The sequence below is a fragment of the Anolis sagrei genome, chromosome 5 (assembly GCF_037176765.1).
Source record: "Anolis sagrei isolate rAnoSag1 chromosome 5, rAnoSag1.mat, whole genome shotgun sequence".
Lineage (NCBI taxonomy): Eukaryota > Metazoa > Chordata > Lepidosauria > Squamata > Dactyloidae > Anolis > Anolis sagrei.
Genome location: NC_090025.1, coordinates 93806595 through 93825148, shown reverse-complemented (window position 1 = coordinate 93825148; position 18554 = coordinate 93806595). Strand labels below are relative to the sequence as shown.

General features: G+C 41.8%; 1 protein-coding gene across 3 annotated transcripts in view; it reads left to right on the top strand.

Annotated features, from left to right (window-relative positions):
- Positions 1 to 2443: 2443 nt before the first annotated feature.
- DCLRE1C (DNA cross-link repair 1C) overlaps positions 2444 to 18554 on the top strand; it is a 28682-nt gene continuing 12571 nt past the window's right edge. For 2 of the 3 annotated variants that reach the window (XM_060779573.2, XM_067468896.1), the window contains exons 1-8: positions 2444 to 2560; positions 6546 to 6597; positions 8816 to 8900; positions 10017 to 10076; positions 10619 to 10674; positions 12456 to 12557; positions 14747 to 14819; positions 17353 to 17493. In XM_060779573.2, coding sequence (XP_060635556.2) covers positions 2452 to 2560; positions 6546 to 6597; positions 8816 to 8900; positions 10017 to 10076; positions 10619 to 10674; positions 12456 to 12557; positions 14747 to 14819; positions 17353 to 17493 — 678 coding nt within the window. In that variant the 5' untranslated portion in view covers positions 2444 to 2451. Of the gene's footprint in view, positions 2561 to 6545; positions 6598 to 8815; positions 8901 to 10016; positions 10077 to 10618; positions 10675 to 12455; positions 12558 to 14746; positions 14820 to 17352; positions 17494 to 18554 lie in introns of those variants that run through there. The other variant, XM_067468895.1, reaches the window with a different exon arrangement.

Below are 18554 nucleotides of genomic sequence, written 5' to 3'. Positions count from 1 at the left end.
TGGTCAGTTGAAACATTCACACCTAGCTCCAGCAGACAAGAGTCCGTTGTCTCACCTTGGTCATTCCACAGAGATATAAACCTTTTTGCCTAGTTCCAACAGACCTCACTACCTCTGAGGATGCTTGCCATAGATGCAGGCGAAACGTCAGGAGAGAATGCCTCAAGACCATGGCCATATAGCCCGAAAAAACCTACAACAACCCAGATATGTTGCATGTTCCAGGGTGGGCAAACCAGATACTCTCCACATCAACACTGACAAAGAAAAAGCAAGATAGACTGTTTGACCTGGATTATATGAGTCCACACTCAGATGTGGGATTTTCTGCCTTGATATTCTGGGATATAGGGTTGTGTGGAAGGGCCCCTAGATTATCACCTTTGAACTTAATTATTTGGCAGTGTAGACTTAGGGCAGGCGTCCTCAAACTACGGCCCGGGCCCAAATACGGCCCTCCAAGGTCATTTACCCGGCCCTCGCTCAGGGTCAACCTAAGTCTGAAATGACTTGAAAGCACACAACAACAACAACAATCCTATCCCATCAGCCAAAAGTAGACCCACACTTCCCAATGAAATACTAATAAGCTTATATTTGTTAAAATTGTTCTTCATTTTAATTAGTGTATTGTTCTAAAGTGTTTTTTGCACTATAAATAAGATATGTGCAATGTGCATAGAAATTCATTCATTTATTCCCCAAATTATAATCCGGCCCTCCAACAGTTTGTGGGGCTATGACCTGGCCCTCTGTTTAAAAAGTTTGTGGACCCTTGATTTGGGGCCTTCCAGAAAGCCAAAACCAAGGTTACAACAACATCTGTTATAGAACTCCAGTATGCTGATGACAACGTCGTTTGTGTGCATTAGGAGAAGATCTACAAGCCACTCTAAACACCTTCGCAGAAGCATACGAGAAGCTCGGCCTGTCATTGAACATTGAGAAAACCAAAGTGCTGTTCCAGCAGACACCAGCCAACCCCTTTCCAATGCCAGTGATACAGCTTAATAGTGTAACATTAGAAAATGTTGATCATTTCCACTACCTTGGCAGCCACCTCTTCACCAAAGTCAACATCGACACCGAAATACAACACCGCCTGAGCTCTGCGAGCGCAGCATTTTTCCGAATGAAGCAGAGAGTGTTTGAGCACCAGGACATCTGTAGGGATACCAAGGTGCTTGTTTATAGAGCTATTGTCCTCCCAACCCTGCTATATGCCTGTGAGACGTGGACTGTCTACAGACGTCACATGCAACTCCTGGAATGATTCCATCAGTGCTGCCTCTGGAAAATCCTGCAAATCTCTTGGGAAGACAGGCGGACAAACGTCAGTGTGCTGGAAGAAGCAAAGACCACCAGCATTGAAGCAATGGTCCTCCGCCATCAACTCCACTGGACCGACCACGTTGTCCAAATGCCCGACCACCGTCTTCCAAAGCAGTTGCTCTACTCCAAACTCAAGAACGGAAAACCGAATGTTGGTGGACAGGAAAAGAGATTTAACGACGGGCTCAAAGCCAACCTTAAAAACTCTGGCATAGACACTGAGAACAGGGAAGCCCCGGCACTTGAGTGCTCCAGCAGGAGGTCAGTTGTGACCAGCAGTGCTGCAGAATTTGAAGAGGCACGAATGGAAGGCAAAAGAGAAAAGCGTGCCAAGAGGAAGGCGCATTAAGCCAACCCCGACCGAGACCGCCTTCCACCTGGAAACCAATGCCCTCACTGCGGAAGAAGATGCAGGTCAAGAATCGGGCTCCCCAACCACATACGGACCCACAAGAACACTGGAAGACAATCCTCTTTGGAAAACGAGGGATCGCCTAAGTATATCCCAGGAAGTAATCCCAGGTTTTCTGCTTTAAATTGGATGATATGAATCTGTACTGCCAGATAATATGGGATAAGCAGAAAACTTGGGATCAGATCCTGGGATAGAGGGCCTGTCTAGAAAGGTTCCTACATAATCCAGTTCAAAGTAGATGTGGTTTCTATGCCTTGAAATTCTGGATTATATGGCAGTGTAGAAGGGGCCCCGGTTCAAAGCATATAATCTGGAATTTTATATAGCAGTGTAGAATGGCCCTTTGACTGCCAGTGTAGAATTATATTGGTCTGACACTGCTTGAGACCCCAGGGCTCTGCGTTACAGAATCTTGGCACATTCGGTGTAACTTTCTGATAGTTAAAGTGGCGTCGAAAGGGCTATAATTCTGCAGCGTCATCGTTTTCCTCCCCCCCCCCCCCCCCGAGAAACACCTGACTCAGCATGCCAAGAAAGGATGCTTCACGTTGCTATGAGGTCCCGCCCCTGGTGACGTCAGGCCGGCGCGCTCGCGGCAATACCAAGCCTGGCAGTCATTGGAGCCCGCGTCAGCCAATGAGGAAGCGGCGCGGAAAAAGAGCGCGGCGGAAGTCTTCCTCCCACAGTCTGCGGCGGGCGGCGTGATGAGCAGCTTCGGCGGGGTCATGCGGGAATACCCGCGCCTCTCCATCGACCGCTTCGACCGGGAGAACCTCCAGGCCCGCGCTTACTTCCTCTCCCATTGCCACAAGGGTGAGGAAGGCTTCCCCTTCGGGAAGTTCTGTCACGTTTTGTAATGAATATTTTGTAAACAGAGGCCCATTGAGCTGCCATTTCCCGTTTATCCTATGTATGGCAACTCAAATCCAAAAGAAATGTGGCTCTTAATACGTGACGGCCCCATAGAATCATATAATCAAAGAGTTGGAAGAGACCTCATGGGCCATCCAGTCCAACCCCCTGCCAAGAAGCAGGAATATTGCATTCAAATCACCCCTGACAGATGGCCATCCAGCCTCTGTTTAAAAGCTTCCAAAGAAGGAGCCTCCACCACACTCCGGGGCAGAGAGTTCCACTGCTGAACGGCTCTCACAGTCAGGAAGTTCTTCCTCATGTTCAGATGGAATCTCCTCTCTTGTACTTTGAAGCCATTGTTTTTCATCCTAGTCTCCAAGGAAGCAGAAAACAAGCTTGCTCCCTCCTCCCTGTGGCTTCCTCTCACATATTTATACATGGCTATCATATCTCCTCTCAGCCTTCTCTTCTTCAGGCTAAACATGCCCAGCTCCTTAAGCCGCTCCTCATAGGGCTTGTTCTCCAGACCTTTGATCATTTTAGTCACCCTCCTCTGGACACATTCCAGCTTGTCAACATCTCTCTTGAATTGTGGTGCCCAGAATTGGGCACAATATTCCAGGTGTGGTCTAACCAAAGCAGAATAGAGGGGTAGCATGACTTCCCTAGATCTAGACACTATGCTCCTATTGATGCAGGCCAAAATCCCATTGGCTTTTTTTGCCGCCACATCACATTGTTGGCTCATGTTTAACTTGTTGTCCACGAGGACTCCAAGATCTTTTTCACACGTACTGCTCTCGAGCCAGGCATTGTCCCCCATTCTGTATCTTTGCATTTTGTTTTTTTCTGCCTAAGTGGAGTATCTTGCATTTGTCACTGTTGAACTTCATTTTGTTAGTTTTGGCCCATCTCTCTAATCTGTCAAGATCGTTTTGAATCCTGCTCCTGTCCTCTGGAGTATTGGCTATCCCTCCCAATTTGGTGTCGTCTGCAAACTTGATGATCATGCCTTCTAACCCTTCATCCAAGTCATTAATAAAGATGTTGAACAGGACCGGGCCCAGGACGGAACCCTGCGGCACTCCGCTCATCACTTATAACATTCCAGAAAAACGTGGCTTTTTGAACAAGCATTTCTAAATGCAGAGTAACTCATATAGGAAAATGGAACAACGACAATGAGACCGGATAACGTTTTTAACAAGGAGACACTATGAATTTATATTTTTTGATTTGTTTAGTTTTTATTATATGTTATGTTTTTAATTGTATTTATGATATTGGAAGCATTGAATTTTACCCTGTTAACCACCTTGAATCGCATACAGGCTGAGAAAGGTGGTATACAAATATAGTAAATAAATAAACTCCAAAGTGCAACACTGTGGTGGCCCATATCAGACAAGAGAGGAAATTTATTTTACCCAATTGGTATAGAAAATGGCTTCACAACTGCGACTGGATTTATCAAAACATGGATTTATCAAAAACAAGTCATGCCAGACTAATCTGATCTCTTTTTTCGATAGAGTTACAAGCTGGGAATGCCGTGGATGTGGCGTACCTGGATTTCAGTAAGGCCTTCGACAAGGCCCCCCATGACCTTCTGGCAAGGAAACTAGTCCAATGTGGGCTAGGCAAAACTACGGTGAGGTGGATCAGTAATTGTTTAAATGGACGAACCCAGAGGGTGCTCACCAGTGCTTCCTCTTCATCCTGGAAAGAAGTGACAAGTGGAGTGCCACAGGGTTCTATGATTCTATGAAAGGAGGTGGCTGATTTAATATCTATAGGGCGTTCCATATCTGAGGGGGCCACCACCGAGAAGGCTCTGTCTCGTCTCCGCTAAACGTACTTGTGACGAAAGGATGCCTGGCTCGAGAGCAGTATGTGTGAAAAAGATCTTGGAGTCCTCGTGGACAACAAGTTAAACATGAGTCAACAATGGGATGTGGCGGCAAAAAAAGCCAATAGGATTTTGGCCTGCATCAATAGGAGCATAGTGTCTAGATTTAGGGAAGTAATGCTACCCCTCTATTCCGCCTTGGTTAGACCACACCTGGAATATTGTGTCCAATTCTGGGCACCACAATTCAAGAGAGATATTGACAAGCTGGAATGTGTCCAGAGGAGGGCGACTAAAATGATCAAGGGTCTGGAGAACAAGCCCTATGAGGATATTGTAATGTTTTAAAGTGTTTTTTCACTACAAATAAGATATGTGCAGTGTGGATAGTACTTCCACACTGTTTTTGCTTTTGGGTGAGTTTGCAGCAGCCATAAAGGGAGATACTTCCCTATTTTTGTAGAAAAAAGGAGCAATGTCTCCCAATATGTCTTTTGAATATAACTGTCTTCAAATTGAGTTTGCCTAATAATGGCCCCATGAAGGAGAACCTTCCAAGATTTTGCAGACTCAAGGCAGCTTCCTTGATTGAGACCCCTTCTACACTGCCAGGTTATCTGCTATGAACTGGATCATATGGCAGTGTAGAAGGGGCCAGAGTCTGCATCTAGAATGCAGTATTTCTCTTTTCCTTTCCTTTTTCCTTTGCAGTATTTCTCTTTTCCTTTTCTAATGAGTAATATCTTATGATATGGCCTTAGTTCAGTCATCTCGACTTCTAGGGACAGCAGGCTTCATTTGCTTTGGGACCCATTTATTTGTCTTTTTTGTAACCTACAAGAGAAATGGCACTACATTTCAAATGAGTCGACTTTCTTTCTGTCAGTGAAATATAAGCACTGCTATTAAAAATATTTTAAAATCATTGAATTATCCAATGAATTATTTAGCTTCTGATAAATCAGCTGTACAAAGCAGTAGCATTTCCGCATTTATACTGAAGGAATCCCACTGGAACATTGCAGCCCACCCAAATACCTGGGAAACACTCTGGATCGTGCTCTTACCTACAAGAAGCACTGCCTGAACATCAAATAAAAAGTGGGTTCTAGAAACAATATCACACAAAAGCTGACTGGCACAACCTGGGGATCACAACCAGATACAGTGAAGACATCTGCCCTTGCGCTGTGCTACTCTGCTGCTGAGTATGCATGCCCAGTGTGGAATACATCTCACCACACTAAAACAGTGGATGTGGCTCTTAATGAGACATGCCGCATTATCACGGGGTGTCTGCACCCTACACCACCTGACATCCACCGGGAAGTAGCAGCCAATAGTGAAAGGACCAAGGCAGAGACATCTCCAGCTCATCCCCTGTTTGGGTATCAGCCAGCACGTCAATGACTTAAATCTAGACATAGTTTTCTAAGATCTACAGAGGCACTCACTGGAACACCTCAGCAAGCGAGAGTCCAAAAGTGGCAGGCTCAAACCCAGAACCTCAACCAATGGCTGATACCAAATGAGAGACTCCCCCCTGGGCACACAGAGGACTGGGCGACTTGGAAGGCGCTGAACAGACTGCGCTCTGGCACCACGAGATGCAGAGCCAACCTTCAGAAATGGGGCTACAAAGTGGAATCCTCGACATGCGAGTGTGGGGAGGAGCAAACCACTGACCAGCTGCTGCAATGCAACCTGAGCCCTGCCACATGCACAATGGAGGACCTTCTTGCAGCAACACCAGAAGCACTCCAAGTGGCCAGATACTGGTCAAAGGACATTTAATCAACTACCAAACTCACAAATTTTGTGTTTTGTCTGTTTGTTTGTTTTGTTCTGTTAGAAATGTAATATAAGTGACTGGTTGCCCTGACATGACAAACAAACAAACATTTATACTGACTGGCAGATGTGTGCATTTTTACTTTCATATCTTGCTAAAGAATTGACTACCTTTTTGAATTTCAAACTAATGCTGGTTTTCTATCCTTAGCAAGCTCTTTTACCAAATGTGACCTCAGACCTCTAAGATATTTTTTCTTAGTGTGATGGATTTCTAATATAAATGTTTTATTGAATATTTAGATCACATGAAAGGCCTGAGAGCCCCCTCCATGAAAAGAAGACTAGCATGCAGGTAATCAATGCCAACTTCCAACTTTTGTTCAGAAACTGTATTTTTTCCCTCCAGTAATATTTCTCAGTTCCCTTGGTCCTTTGATTTTCCATCTTCTGTTTTTTAACATTTTTTGTGTCATCAAGTTTTTTCTCACTACATTTATGAAGTGTCAGACCTTTTCATTTTTGTTCTGCTATTTTGAGCATGACATTTCCAAGTTTCCATAGTTTCCAAGAACACTATATTCAGTTGAAATTGACACATCATAATTCCGTGCCATATAGTCGAAATTCAGTTTGTCATCATATTCATCTACTCTCTCTTTTTCAAGCTAATCTTATTTATGCAGTTAAGAAAAATCATTCTGAAATATTGAAATATCGCTTTTGATATGCTGGATTAAGTCCTTTAATTTGCTCATTGTATAATGTTATTGTAGAGTCGGCAGATTTTTTTCCCATGTACTCATCTGCCTTTAAAATAGGCTGCCTTTAGAACCTTTCTGATTTTTTTTTTATTTTCTATCCTTTCCACTGGAGGAAGAAGAGTTTTTCACTTTCCTTGATTTTTCACTTAAAGAATCTGCACAACTATCAGATTGATCTACTGTATTCATTTTTAATAGTGCAATGTCTGCTGCACGGTTTTTATATATCCAGGGAATTAGTCATAGTAATATTTTTTTCTCAGTTCATTCATCTTGAAAGATAATTTGTCTTATACTGTATTTAATTATTTGTTCAATTTATATCCCATCTTTCTGCCAGGGAAATTCAGAAATCATGTCTTGAAATATAAATAACTAGGGTAACACCCGAGTTATATTATTGCTGCCTAACATAGCGTTACGCTTAATTCCCGGGCCCCCTAGAATTTTTGGGTTTGCACAAATCTTGACTTGGCCTTTTAAATGTTTAAATTGCCTTGAACAGGGACTGTCACCTGGCCCTCTGTTTAAAAGGTTTGAGGACCTCTGGTCTAACCACTAACTGCCACGGTACAGTGCTATGGAATCATCAGAGTTGCAATTTTCAGGAGTCTTCTGCCAAATAGTGCTGATGCCTTACCAAACTACAATTGCCAGGATTCCATAGCATTGAACCATGGCAGATAAACGTTGACTCATACTGCATTAATTCTTCAGTGTAGGCGCAGCCTATGTTTGAAGGCCTTCTTACATTACCAAATTCTAGAAATGTGATTCTACTTTAAGTGTCATTATTTCATCCTGTGGAATGCATCTAATAACACTATGTTACATTATTTTGTCTCTGGGTTATAAGTGTCATTTTCTAATTGATTCTCTCGTAAAAACATAGAAAAAGTTAATTGAACTGCAAAAACTTTGTTTTTGTGGGACACCCAGCAGCACACTTTGCCAGAGTTTTTCAGTGAATATCTCACAGTCTCAACCAATTCAACATGGTTTGTGGCAACCACAAAAACAAAGTTTCTGGAGTAGAACAACTACTTTCAAAGTAAACACCGCACAATTAAACAGGAAATAACACTTTCAAGCCTAATGCACTTTATGAGAAAGTTAGAATTATCTGCACACCCTTTTATTTCCAAAATACTCATCCTACCTCACCTGCCCAGCATTTTTAGAATTTTAACCATTACATTTGGCCCTGCTACATGTTTTTAATAGTGGCGTGTTTTTGTTAATGTTCTGCTTTCTTATGAGTTATATATCTTTGCATTGTATTGTTGTTGTTGTGTTTTTGCTAATGATGTACTTTGGGCTCGGCCTCTTGTAAGCCGCACCGAGTCCTGCGGGAGATGGTAGCGGGGTACAAATAAAGGATTATTATTATTATTATTATTACTGTTATTAAGCCAGGAACATATTTTTTTCAATTTTTGTCACATAGTGTAATGCTTTGGTAAGGTGCTAAAGCTCTTTGTCTGCGGGCTCTAAATACTTTCTCCTAAACTAAAAATTCTAAGGTTCAGTAGGATGTTCCCATAATAGTTAAAGTACAATAATTACTGTCATTATATAGTGCAAAAGGGCTCTGGGATTTGGAAAGTGTCCTCCTAGGATGGCTTACTTTTAAATAAACAGCCGATTAGGCAAAGATTATGTATAGAAATTGCTCTCATTTCAAAAGCCTTGTATAGTGCCTGGATGTTGCTTTGTGACAAACCCAAGTTCCAACATTTCACCTGTTGTTCATTTGTTGCTGTCATTATGTTTTTTCCCCCCCTAAAGCACTTTTTTCTGTTTTCAAAGCCTAACAGTTCGCCTGTACTGCTCACCAGTAACCAAAGAGCTGCTACTAACTAATCCGAGATATAAATTTTGGGAGAATTACATAGTAAGTTGCCATTCTTCTTGTATGTTACAACAAGTGTTCTAACTTTATTTATTTTATTTATTTCCTATATTTATATTCGCCCTTCTCCCCCCGAAGGGGGACTCAGGACAGCCTAACGGAAGCATCATACAATGCTAGCATCATAAAAACAACCACAGTACAGTCAAAATATTAAAAATATGAAAACAACAATTAAAACAATTAATTAAGACACATTCATTAAATCGAAATCCAAAACCAGTCTGGGTCAATTCATTGCCATAAGTTGTGTGATCTTCTTTCACTTGCTGCTCACTGATCAAACGCTTGATCCCATAACCAGGTCTTGATTTTCCATCTAAAAGACAAGAGGGAGGTGGCCAATCTGATATTTCTAGGGAGGGCATTCCATAGGCAGGGGGCCACTGCGGAGAAGGGTCTGTCTCTCATCCCCATCAACCGTGTTTGTGATAGTGGTGGGATCGAGAGCAGGGCCTCTCCTGAAGATCTTAAACTTCATGATGGTTCATGGCAGGCGATACGTTTGGACAGGTAGTCTGGCCCAGAACCGTTTAGGGCTTTAAAGGATAAAACCAGCACTTTGAATTGTGCTCGGAAGCTGATTGGCAGCCAGTGGAGTTGGCATAACAAAGGAGTTGTATGTTCCCTGTACGTCGCTCTGGTGAGCAACCTGGCTGCCGACCATTGGATTAGTTGAAGCTTTCGGGCAGTCTTCAAAGGCAGCCCCACGTGGAGTTCGTTGCAGTCGTCTATTCAGGATGTAACAAGAGCGTGGACCACCATGGCCAAGTCAGACTTCTCAAGAAACTTTTCAAAACTTTCGTAAGCAGCCATTTATGCAAAACAGGAATAGTAACAGTATCGTCCTAAGGAGATGAACTTATTCTAAAAGGTTAAGTTTAGCTCATGTCATTCATCTGTCACATTGTAAAGTAAAGGATCACTAATTACTCAGCTTTCTTAAAGCTATTCAGATTGTAATTTTTCCTCCCCCATGTGCAGAAGATAGCTATCTCTTTAAAAATGTTTTTTGTTGAGAGTCTTATTTCTTGATTAAGTATGCATGCTACTTTTTGAATATATGCGTCTCATATGTTTTTTGTTGGCTTGCTGTAGGTTGCCCTTGAAGTCGAAACTCCCACACAAATTTCTCTAGTTGATGAAACATCTGGTGAGGTAATTAGCTTTACTGGCTGTTTTGAAATTTCAGTTAAAATAGTCACTCAAATGGGTAAGAGTGCTACTTATTTTGTGAATTGTGTCTTTGACTTAATATAAAAATGAGGGAGAGGGGTGGCAGTAAATTGTTTTTTTCCTACACTTGTCCTAATTTTTATGCTTGCACCACTTTAAGATCTTCACATTTTCCTCCTTTGCTGTTTGTTTGTACTAAGGCAGGCAACTTCTAGCAGTGCTTTGTCCCTAGGTGGTCATTGGTCCAAAAGAGAAGTGAAAAAAAAGTCTTAAAACTGGAGGCCTATGTGCCTCTTTGACACTTTATTGTCTATCAAAAGGACTAGAATTACATTGTGAAAGGATATTGATTGCAGAAATAACCCCAGAAAAGTCAAGAACAAGGCAATGTAATGTAATCCTGCCTGTTCTCCCCTCACCTCTCTTGTTATATTGCTCGGTATGGGTATATTGCCCACTCGTTGCCATCCATAATTAGTATTAACTAGTATATATGTCTCTTTTTCTTCTGTGTCTGGTCCCAGAAAGAAGATATTGTTGTAACACTTTTACCGGCTGGCCACTGCCCAGGATCAGTCATGTAAGAATTTTGCTTAGTTAATGGTAGTGACTTAAAAATACCAAATATAGATTTTAACAACATAAAAGTTTTAAGATGCTGTTAGGATGTTGTTTCATTTAGTCCATTATGGATATCTTTGCTAAGACTTACTTCCTTCATCCACTCTTGATTGTGGGCATCAAAATCTGTGAATTTTAATATGGTAGACTCATACTAAACAATGTGTGGTGTATTTTAAATATTGACATTAAATTTGTCCCCAACTACAAAGGGGCATGTGGCAGTTAATGTGAAGCTGACATAATGCAAAATAAAATGAAATACTACCAAAAAAAAGAAGACTAATACAAAAGAGGCAGCAACCATTTTAAAAGCAGGTCACAAAATGAAAACGTGAGCTGGGGACCTCTGGTTCATATTTATCTTGTCTTCGTTCACTTAGATTCATCTGAATATAGATTTGAAAGGAGAGTCTGAGGATATTGCAACCTGTGCTGGATGGCGTTGCACTCCCCCTGAAATCACAGGTCTGCAGTTTGGGGGTCCTCCTGGACTCAGCGCTGTCGCTTGATGCGCAGGTGTCAGCGGTGGCCGGGAGGGCCTTTGCGCGATTAAAACTTGTGCGCCAACTGTGACCTTATCTTGTGAAGTCTGACTTGACCATGGTGGTCCATGCCTTAGGTACCTCTAGATTGGGCTACTGTGATGCACTCTACGTGGGGCTACCCTTGAAGATGGCCTGGAAACTACAACTAGTCCAACGTTCAGAAGCCAGATTAATAACTGGGGCAACTTACAGGGAGCGGTCAACCCCCTTGTTTAAGGAGCTCCACTGGCTGCCATTTATTTTCCGGTCCCAATTCAAGGTGCAGGTTATCGCCTATAAAGCCCTAAACAGTTTGGGACCCGCCTACCTTCGCGACCCTCCATGAACCAACTCGGGCCCTCCGTTCTTCTGGGGAGGCCCTTCTTTCACCCCTGCCAATTTCACAAGCTCGCCTAGTAAGTACAAGGGAGAGAGCTTTTTCCTCTGTGGCCCCCCGACTCTGGAACTCACTACCTGGAGAAATTAGGAAAGCCTCTACCCTAGAAACCTTTAAAAAGGACCTTAAAACCTGGCTCTTCCGCTGTGCATTTGGTGAATAGGTTTACATTCTCACACTATTCCTTAGCCTTAACGTTTTGTCATTGGCATATGCCCCCCCCCCTTTGTGGGAGAGCCTGATTCCACAACCCCCACTATAATTAGTCCTCCTCCGCAAATAATCTGTCTGTCTCTTATCTCGCCTGAGTTTAAATTAGTTTTAATCAGTCTCTCTTTTAATCATTACATGTAGCCCACCCATTGTCATTGTGATTGTGCCTATTGTAATTTTATATTGCTATGTTTTCATATGTTTTATGTAATTATGTTGTTTGTTGTTTATTGTTTGCGTTTTCGGTTTTATTTTATTGTAATTTTCTGTTTGGGCTTGACCTCATGTAAGCCGCTCCGAGTCCCCATTGGGGAGATGGTGGCGGGGTATAAATAAATTTTTTTATTATTATTACTGCTATAATTAATATTATGTGCAGGATTCTAAGCAGGTCCCTTTTTAGTTAGAGCATGTTCTCACCATTTTTAACCAAATGTCCACATATTCCTATTTCAGACTTCCCAGATATGGGAGGGGCACATTTGCAGGAGGGACGGGATGTGCAGTTAGTGATACCCTACTCTTCCTCCAGTCGTTCTCTAAATGCATGGAAGTAAATGTCCAAATGGAGTTCCAGGAACACACATGTATGTTTCCATCTAGGTTTCTGTTCCAAGGTGAAAATGGCACTGTGTTGTATACTGGAGACTTCAGACTTGCAAAAGGAGAAGTTGCCAGAATGGAGCTATTGCATTCCGGGAACAGGTATGTGATCCTAAATTCCTATGATATAAGTATAGTATACTCTTTCAAAATCTCAAACCTTGATCTCACTTTGATGTGAGATATTTGCAGGTGAAATAATTGATTGGTAAAATTGAAAAGTGCCCTAAACTAGAGGGACAAGTGAAGGCGGTATGTACAGTGGATTATTCATCTTGGAGTGGGCAAATTAGAGAAATCGGTCATATTCTTACTTTGGTTATTGGAGCCCCCGATGGCGCAGTGGGTTAAACCCCTGTGCCGGCAGGACTGAAGACTGACAGGTCGCAGGTTCGAATACAGGGAGCAGCGGATGAGCTCCCTCTATCAGCTCCAGCTCCTCATACGGGGACATGAAAGAAGCCTTCTACAAGGATGATAAAAACATCAAAACATCCGGGCATCCCCTGGGCAACGTCCTTGCAGACAGCCAATTCTCTCACAACAGAAGCGGCTTGAAATTTCTCAAGTCGCTCCTGACACGACAAAAAACAAAACAAAACAAAAAAAAAACCCTTTGGGTATTGTAACAGCCACTTCACAGGTTCAGTCCAACAATAAGTGACAGTATGATTGAGATGATATTACTCACTTGGTAACTTCCTCATGCTGCAGATGAAATCTATTAAATATTACCTCCTTCATATGCTGTACATGTGTGTGTATAATCATTGTGTTGCTCCTCATGTACAAATAAGAGGGACTCTGGTTGGGGACATGCTTGAATGTATTGCATTTCTGTCTTTTTAGTGACAGGGCAATTCTTCTGATAACCCTGTACTATAGAAGAACAAATGACAATGCTGGATGGATTATGGATTTTTGAATTGGCGAACATTGACCACAAGATGATTTTATTGCTGCTATTGTATTAATTTGATTGTTTTAACTAGTTATAATTGTTGTTGTTATACTGTATTTTGTATATTGTATTTTGTGAACTGTTGGGCATCGAATTGTGCCTTTTGTAAGCCGCCCTGAGTCCCCCTCTAGGGGGTTGAGAAGAGCGGGGTATAAGCACCCGAAATAAATAAACAAAGTCAAAGAGTAAACCTATTCCTATATGTTTGATATGAGATGGCTCTTCTTTGCAACAACTTGACTTTGGTGCCCAGCAGGATGAGAGGATGCACCATGCCCATAGACCAGGGGTCCTCAAACTAAGGCCCGGGGGCCGGATGCGGCCCTCCAAGGTCATTTACCTGGCCCTCGCTCAGGGTCAACCTAAGTCTGAAATGACTTGAAAGCACACAACAATAACAACAATCCTATCTCATCAGCCAAAAGTAGGCCCACACTTCCCACTGAAATACTAATAATTTTATATATTTGTTGAAATTGTTCTTCATTTTAATTATTGTATTGTTTTTAAGTGTTTTTGCACTACAAATAAGATATGTGCAGTGTGAATAGGAATACATTCATGTTTTTTTTTCAAATTATAATCCGGCCCTCCAACAGTTTGAGAGACTGTGACCTGGCCCTCTGTTTAAAACGTTTGAGAACCCCTGCCATAGACAATGCCACATATCTTCACTGCTGGCCATGATTTGACATGGACACTAGTGAAAAGCAATCTATAAATCTATAAAGGTCTGATATCTACTCGTTGCTGCATGAAAACATGTCCTCAATGTACAGTGAATGCCTCTGTTTTGCTAGGCACGAGAATAGTGTTTCTCCTGGGTGCATTATTTTGTGAAAGCGGGTGAATCATTAAAACAGTCATAAAAATCTCTTCTAAATAGCTAACACACATTTGATACTGTAAACCAGGGGTCCTCAGATATGGCCCTCCAAGGTCATTTACCCAGCCCTCGCTCAGGGTCAACCTAAGTCTGAAACTACTTGAAAGCACACAACAACAGCAACAATAACAACAACAATCTTATCTCATCAGCCAAAAGCCGGCCCACACTTCCCATTGAAATATTAATAAGTTTATATTTGTTAAAATTGTTCTTCATTTTAATTATTGTATTGTTTTTAAGTGTTTTGTGCACTACAAATAAGATATGTGCAGTGTGCATAGGAATTCATGGGTTTTTTTCAAATTATAATCTGGCCCTCCAACAGTTGGAGGGATTGTGACCTGGCCCTCTGTTTAAAAAGTTTGAGGACCCCTGCTGTAAACAGTATGAGCTTTATACCAAGCACTCTTAAAAATATTGTTTTTCTTTTTTTTTTTCCAGAGTGAAAGATATCCAGAGTCTGTATTTAGATACCACTTTCTGCGATCCCAGATTTTATCAGATACCAAGCAGGGTAAATAAAACAAAAAAACCATGTAGTTTCTGTTGCCTTACTGTTAGCCAGAAGGTCCTGCTTGGATCTTTTGCTAACCTTACTTAGAGTTTCATTGAAAGATCAGTGATTTCAATAACTAGATAACACTATGTAACACAACTTTTGTTCCTGGGTTATAAACACCATTTTCTAATTGGTTCTATCATAAAAGCATGGGAAAAGTTTATTAAACTGCAAAAACTTTGATTTTACAGGACACCCTGCAGCACATTTTGCTAGAGTTTTTCAATGAATATCTCATAATAGTCTCAACCAATTGAGTCTAAACAAAAACAAAGTTTCAGGAGTATAGCAACTACTTTCAAAGTAGGTTCCACACAATTAAACAGGAAATAACACTTTCAAGACAGGAACAGTAAAAAAAAAAATCAAATTTTGATACATAGTGTAATCTATCATAATAGCCTCGTCTGTCTTGACTCCAGTAGAATTTACAGTGGACCACTCTGGCTATATGTTGGGCTTGTATGTATGTGTCATAAATTACAGAGTTTCCACAAATACATATAATGAATTTCCCTCAATGTGTCAAAGTAATATAATAATACTTTATTTACAGACTGCCCTCTTTCCCCAAGATGACTCAGGGCAGTTTACACACAGAAAAAGCAAACATTCAATGTCCTACACAAATACAAGCATCTCCAAAATAATACAAAATAATAACCATGAACTTATAATAAAAGCAAAAATAACATTAAAATGAAACACAGAATGTGAATAATCAAGTAAGCATAATTATGCTATTTATTTATTTATCATGTCAGGAGCAAACCAAACAGTTGTATTGCATTTTTAAACAAATAAACAAAAGACAAAGTTTGCAAGCTTGGTAGTTGATTAAATGTCCTTTGACCAGTAGCTGGCCACTTGGGAGTGCCTCTGGCGTTACTATAAGAAGGTCCTCCATTGTGCATGTAGCAAGGCTCAGGTTGCATTGCAGCAGGTGGTCTGTGGTTTGGTCTTCTCCACACTCGCATGTCGTGAATTCCACTTTGTAACCCCATTTCTTAAAGTTGGCTCTGCATCTTGTGGTGCCAGAGCGCAGTGTGTTCAGCGCCTTCCAAGTCGTCCAGTTTTCTGTGTGCCCAGGAGGGAGTCTCTCATTTGGTATCAGCCATTAATTGAGGTTCTGGATTTGAGCCTGCCACTTTTGTACTATCGCTTGCTGAGGTGTTCCAGCGAGTGTCTCTGTAGATCTTAGAAAACGATTTCTTGATTTAAGTCGTTGACGTTCTGGCTCATACCAAAAAATATATGCTAATAACAGAGTAGTTGTTCAGAACCTGCTTATCTGCGTGACAACCTCCTCCCTTACGAGCCCACACAGTCCTTAAGATCTTCTGGGGATGCTCTTCTCTCGCTCCCGCCCCTGTCTCAGGCACAATTGGTGGGGACGAGGGAGAGGACATTCTCAGTGGTGGCTCCCTGTCTCTGGAACCCCCTCCCCAGGGAGATTAGGCTGGCACCCTCCCTAGCCACATTCTGTAAGGAATTAAAGATGTGGATGTTTCATTGTGCTTTCGATTGACAACTCCTATGACAAACGGCCTGTATCATGACCTGAATCATCATTTAATCCGATGTCCTATATTATATTAACTGAATTGTTTCTGATCCTGTTAATTTGCTCTGTTTCCATATTTCCTATGCCATTATACATTGTTATCCACATTACTAAACCACCTTATCCTTTAAGCAGCTCATGTAGTTGCTTTCTTCCCCCCCCCTCCAAAATTAGTCTGCTGTTATTGTTGTTGCTAGCTATTATTGGTATGTTGTTTTACATTTTTTATGCTGTCTTAATTGTTATTACTTTGTTTTTAATTGTGTTCTGCCTTGGGCTTGGGCCCCATGTAAGCCGCCCCAAGTCCCTTCGGGGAGCTGGAGGCGGGGTAGAAAAATAAAGTTCCCCCTCCTCCTCCTCCTCCTCCTCCTCCTCCTCCTCCTCCTCCTCCTCCTCCTCCTCCTCCTCCTCCTCCTCTTCTTCTTCTTCTTCTTCTTCTTCTTCTTCTCCTTCTCCTTCTCCTTCTCCTTCTCCTTCTCCTTCTCCTTCTCCTCCTTCTCCTTCTCCTTCTCCTCCTCCTTCTTCTTGTATTTTACTTTTTACATGGATGCCTTGAACAGCCGACGTTTAAAAGACCTAGTATCTATTTTGCAGGTTGCTCAAAGCACAGGCATTACAAAAACTTTGTTCAGTCCTCAGCATCCTTGGTAGCTACATTTTAAAAACTATCAAGACAATATTGTTTTAGTATAGATGAGCCAATATCTTAATGGAGAACAAGGAGCACAATATGCTCGTGTTAAAACCCTTCCATTTTTATGACCTTTGCAGCTACATGATGCAGGATTGTGTGAATCTTTGAAGTTATGGATCTTGAGTTATGAAAATGATTTCAAACAGTCTCTCCAAAATATGACACTATGCATCCATGATGTCACCAGTCTTTAAGTTAAAATCAATCGTTTGCCTTCTTTCAATTTATAGGAAGAATGTATGCAAGGTATACTTGAATTAGTACGGAATTGGATCACTCTAAGTCGCTATCATGTGGTGTGGCTGAACTGCAAAGCTGCGTATGGATATGAATATTTATTCACAAATCTCAGTGAAGAGCTTGGAGTCAAGGTAGGATTGCTGTTTAGCACAACTTCTTTCAGAATGAAAAGAAAGCTGGCTGCGGTAAAACTACCTGACAAGGAAAACACCAATTCATTTGATTCAGAATTATTACTTTTGGGAGATATTAGGGACCCTCAGCATCACTCAGACCAACTATAACTTAAGGGACATACCGTATATAAAATGATTGGGTGTATAAGATGACCCCCAACTTTTCCAGTTAAAATATAGAGTTTGGGATATACTCGCCGTATAAGACTACCCCTCTTCCAACACACCACATAAAAAATTTAAAAGCATCATATTTGATTTCAATATGATACTACTGTACTTCCTTCTCTGCCTCTCAGATCTCGCACATGCGCACCTGCACCACTTCACTGCAGTCTTCAGGAGTGAGATCTGAGAGGCATAGGAGGAGGTACAGTAATGGGATACAAGGGCGGGCCAGACAGGTAAAAGAGGTGTGTTTTTCTTGGCCCAGAGCCACTGTCTCTTTTTTCCATACCCCGGGCGCCCTGGACACCTGCAGCTTGCTCGTCCCTTCACTTACACCTTCCCAGTGAGGCGCTCCTTCACCTCACCATCGGGACCGCATTAAGTCCACAGATCCTGATGAATGGATTTTCTTCTACCGTACTTGTACAACGTCGCCCTTAATTCTTTCATACAGTCGCTGCATACGGCAGGGACGCGGCCACTGCGATTTTTGAGCTCCCCCCTCCATGTGCGTTAACCACAGATTCTCCAATCCTGATTGGAAGTTTCAGCACCCGCTCTATAAGATGACTCCCGGTGTATAAGTCTACTCCCGAATATAAGACGACTCCCATGCATAAGGCTACTCCAGCATATAAAACAGCTCCCGTATATAAGAGTACTGCAGCATATAAGACGACCCTTGACTTTTGAGAAGATTTTCTTGGGTTAAAAAGTAGTCTTATACGCCAGAATATATGGTAATTCAAATAAGAGATACCACAGACAGAGCCAATAGGAAGGAGTGGATTTGTGTGGAAGGAACAAGTGAAGGGATATATTCCTCTGGAATGACTAGTTATTGTTTG